This window comes from Rhinopithecus bieti, unplaced genomic scaffold, assembly GCF_001698545.2.
Source record: "Rhinopithecus bieti isolate Rb0 unplaced genomic scaffold, ASM169854v2 scaffold_12138, whole genome shotgun sequence".
Lineage (NCBI taxonomy): Eukaryota > Metazoa > Chordata > Mammalia > Primates > Cercopithecidae > Rhinopithecus > Rhinopithecus bieti.
In genome coordinates, this window is record NW_016807121.1 from 24,720 (window position 1) to 29,514 (window position 4,795).

Consider the following 4,795-nt stretch of genomic DNA (forward strand, 5'->3'; position numbering starts at 1 on the left):
TTTTTTTTTTTTTTTTTTTTTTGTAATGAACTTAAGCATGCCTCTACTCAACTAAAAAAACCTCTGCTGGCTCCCTTTTAGCCCTCAAAAAGAAGTCCTGAATGTGGTACTATAAATAGATTCATAATCTGGCCCTATCGCACCTCTCCTGCCTCAGAGCCGCTGTACATAAACTCTCAATTTCACAAGCTCTTTCAAACCTCCATGTAACTTGTTAGTCAAGCTGCCAGAAGTGCCTTCCGCCTTTTCCACATGATAAACTTACAGTTCTATTCCATGACTCGGCTCCAATGTCATCCTCACCAGTACCATGCCAAGCATTTACACATCATTCCCATCTGCACCTCCCCCAGTGTTGGTTCTTTCAAGCCAGAAACGTGTAAGTCAGCCTTGACTTCTCTCACTTCATTCACATCTTCTCATCTCTGATATTCACTCGACCAAGTCTCAGTTATTCTTTCTCAGTAAGCCTCCATCTGTCCTCTCTATATCCCCACTCTAGTCCTCTCTCTTGCCTCTTAACCGGACTCCCAATTCCATCTCCCACCATTTTTCTACACAGAAGCCACAATGAACCCTTGAAAACACAAAGCAGCACTTTAGGGGACTGAGGTGGGAGGATTGCTTGCGCCCAGGAGTTCAAGACCAGCTTGGGCAACACAACAAGACCCCCATCTCTACGGAAAAATTGTGTCAAAAAATTAGCTGGGCAGTGGTGGCACTTGCCTGTAATCCCAGCTGATCCAGAGGCTGAGGCAAGAGGATGACTTGAGCCCTGCAGTTCGAGCCTGCATTGAACCATAACTGCACCACTGCACTACAGCCTGGGCAACAGAATAAGACCCTGTTTCCAAAAAAATAAAAACACAAAACACAAAACTAGTCATATTTGCCCAAGAATAAAAATCCTTCAGTGGCTTCCCACTGCTCTTAAAGACAAAAATGACTAACCAGCTAACAAAGCCCCACACTGTCTGGCCCCTGCCAACCTCTCTAATCTCGTTTTCTAAGTCTCTCCCAGCACTGTCTGTGTTTCAGCCATGCTGGTCTTTCAGCTCCTTAAATACACTGAGCTCCTAAATCTTTTCCCTTCCCCACCCCTGCCTCCCCTTTCACCCAGCTAACCCAAGTTCAAATGTCATTATTCCAGGAAATAACCCTAGAACAGCAACGACCTAATCTTAGGACACTCTGTAATTCTTCACAGCACTGACTGCTATTTCCAATCATGCAGACATCTGTGCGTGATTATCTCATCAAGGCTCATCTCCCACCTTTAGACTGACAGCTCCCTGATGATGGTGTGTCTCATGCACCAGACATACTCCACCCTTGACTAAGGACCTGGCACTCAAATATTTATTGAATCAATGAACGAATGAAATCCCTCATAATTTGACCTTCTCTGGGCACTGACCCAAATCTCAGCCCTCAAAATGCAGTGTACATTTAACCAGGCTCCTCTTCAAATAATACTACCAAATAACATGCCAGATACTTATTTTTCTACCAACTTCTATGCCAATAGAGATTAGCTCTCTGATTCCTAATTTCCTAAACTTATCAGTTATCTCTTTATCTTCAAATGTTTCAATTGACAGATTTTTTTTTTTAATGAGAAAAATAGAAGGGAGTTATTTGGGTTCTGGACAGAAACCGGTTCTTTAGATTCACTCTGCTTGGCCCAATACTGAACATCTAGGGTTAAATGTTCTTGCATACAATTAGAAACTGTCCGTAAGATGTTGGCAGCAGGGCCTGAAACATTCTGCTTCTTTGCAGAGCATTCGAGTTAAGCTCAGCAAAACTAGGCTAACTTACTAATGGTATAGAAAATGGAAAGTACTTTTTATACTACAAAACACCAAGCAATATTATTTACATTATGGTCATTATATATTACTCAAATGTTATACTCAGATATTTGACTGTGTAGGGGTCGGAGGAGATAGGCACCCCTAACCCCCGCATCATTCAAGAGTCAACTATCCTAGTTTTGTCAGCTTTTCTATTAGTTTGAAATTATCATAAAATGACTTAAAACGTTTTTAGGCCAGGTGCATGGTGGGTCACGCCTGTAATCCCAGCACTTTGGGAGGTAGAGGCAGGTGGATCACCTGAGGTCAAGAGTTTGAGATCAACCTGGCCAAAATGGTGTAACCTCGTCTCTACTAGAAGTACAAAATTTAGCTGGGCATGGTGGTGGATGCCTGTAATCCCAGCTACTCAGAAGGCTGAGGCAGGAGAATCACTCGAACCCAGGAGGTGGAGGTTGCAGTGAGCCGAGATCATGCCAATGCACTCCAGCCTAGACAACAGAGCAAGACTCTGTCTCAAAATTAAAAATAGAAAAAAATGATTTAAGACATTAATTTTTTTTAATTTAAAAAAGATTATCCTATCTTTGGATATTTTTAAATACTGCAATGACCAAGTTTACAGTTGAGTTTTAAATCTGGGTCTAACACAGACCAAATTACTTCATTTCATCCAAAGTTTCTGGCCACAAGGTTATTTTTCTCAACTTCTTTCCCTACCTGACATGCTCAATTGCAAGGGCTGTCTGGTCAAACACTCCCGAATCATCAAACACCACCCAGAGCTCCTCCAGGGGCAACCGATGTTCCTTCAGATCGAGGAGCTCCTTCATGCACTCCATGGTAAAAGTGCTCACTTGAGAGTCACAGAGGTATGGTTCAGCAAGCCTCACCACTGCCTTCAAGGCTGCAAAGTCCACATCTGTGGCCTGAAATTTAAAATAATGAGACTTAACACATGGAAATCAAAATTAAGATACACCTATAAGACTACCGACAACCTGATTTTTTTAAAAGCATGCAACGTGGGTGGAGAGCCTTTACCCATAATACAAAGGATGAACAAGACAGGCTGGCTCTTACCCTTATGGAGCTTACACTGTAATCAGGAAGATCAATAAACACAATGATAACGAGTAGGTGACAGAGAATAACTAGCAGGGGTGGGGATCTTGTTCTGCTGAGATGGCCAAGGAAATCAGCTCTGAGCCAAGCTGAGGAGGATGAGAAGGAAGTGGCATCTGAAGAGCAGGGAAAGCGCAAAAGGCCTGTGCCAGAGACAGGCTTGGCAGCTGAAGGAGCAGGAAGGCAGTCCTTCTTGCTGGAGCCAAAGGGAGGAAATGGAGGAGGGGGGTGGTGTGCAGTGGAGCAGCAAGACATGAGGTGAGAGAGAGAGAGGCAACAAGACAAGGACATGAAGGACATCTGAAGGAGCTTGGATTTTACGTGTTTTCTATACAGTGAGAAGCCATAAAGCCAATACTAAGCCCTTGGTAAAGACAATGCATTAGGAGTTTTAAGCAGAGAAATGGCATGCTTCTGTTTTGAAACAATGACTTTGACTGTTTTCAGAGAACTGACTGGCAGGGGGAGCCCTATCATAACCAAATGAATAGGCCTGAACTTCAACCAAAAAATATTAGCATAATCCAAAATTTTAAAACTCACAAGCAATAGCTGCAATCCACTGCCTCGTACATAATCACTGCAGTATGTGATGCCATTTTCTAAGGGAGCTGCGGCAACAACTTGTATTCACACACCCTGGTTTGACATTTTAGGTTACTAGGGCTTTTTGTGGTCAGTTAACAAACACTGAGAAAAATTCAAAGCTGTAATTAGAATGCAAATGTAATGTAAAAGGCCTAGTCAGGTGAAAAATAAGATTGTTTTTACATTCTGCAATGGGACACACTGTCAAGAGATTAACCACATATAAACAAATTTGCTATGCAAAAAATGGGCTAGTTTTAAAACGCCGCTTAGCGGAGGTTACAGTGAGCCAAGATCACGCCACTGCACTCCAGCCTAAGCAACAGAGTGAGACTCCATCTCAAAATAAATAAATAAATAAAAATGCCTCTTAGGTTTGAGCTGCTTAACGAATTACAATTAAGAAGTTAAAACTTTTTTGAAACCATTAACTTCATAATTAGGCCTAATTTTTTAAGTGATCTCAAATACCTTATTTTAATTAATTTAAACCAGTTTAATTCCCTGGTAACAACTCCTCAGTTGCCTTTAAAATTTGCAGAATACTTCATGCAACATGGCAATTAGATGTGAAACACATGCTATTTGAATCAGCTCATAAACTTTAATTAAAAATAAGCACTTAGGCTCTAACAGTCTGAAGTAAAGTGCTTATAGCTACAGACAAAGGTCTTAAAAACAAAATTAACCTTACCTCAACCAGTACCTTGAACACGTTAGTGTGCCACACTGCCCGCCATCCAGATGGCTCAAGGACCTTCTCCAAGAACTCAGCTGTGAATTCCTGTACCTCAGAGGCCTTGCAGTCAGCTACAAACAAATTAAACACAAGAAGAATTGAGAATACATAAAGCAGAGGGAAGTTAATAAATCCACTTAAATCCACTTTCTCAGAAACAATAACTGGCAATCTGAGGGACTGAAACAAATAATCTACTTGTAAACTAAAAAGATAAAAGATGGAAAAAACCAGCCAGGCATGGTGGCTCATGCGTGTAATCCCAGCACTTTGGGAGGCCAAGGCAGGTGGATCACCTGAGGTTGGGAGTTCGATACCAGCCAGACCAACATGGAGAAACCCCATCTCTAATAAAAATACAAAATTATCTGGGTGTCATGGCGCATGCCTGTAATCCCAGCTACTAGGGAGGCTGAGGCAGGAGAATCACTTGAACCAGGGAGGCGGAGGTTGCGGTGAGCCAAGATCACACCATTGCATTCCTGTCTGGGCAACAAGAGCAAAACTCCATCTCAAAAAAAAATAG

At 42.0% G+C, this 4,795-nt stretch overlaps 1 protein-coding gene across 1 annotated transcript in view; it reads right to left on the reverse strand.

Annotated features, from left to right (window-relative positions):
* Positions 1-4,795, reverse strand: part of SHCBP1 (SHC binding and spindle associated 1) — a gene marked incomplete at its 3' end in the record, with an annotated part of 29,293 nt that overhangs the window by 20,119 nt on the left and 4,379 nt on the right. The window contains exons 2-3 of the mRNA XM_017880292.1: positions 4,225-4,340; positions 2,538-2,746 (exon numbers count right to left, since the gene is read on the reverse strand). Coding sequence (XP_017735781.1) covers positions 2,538-2,746; positions 4,225-4,340 — 325 coding nt within the window. The remainder of the gene's footprint in view (positions 1-2,537; positions 2,747-4,224; positions 4,341-4,795) is intronic.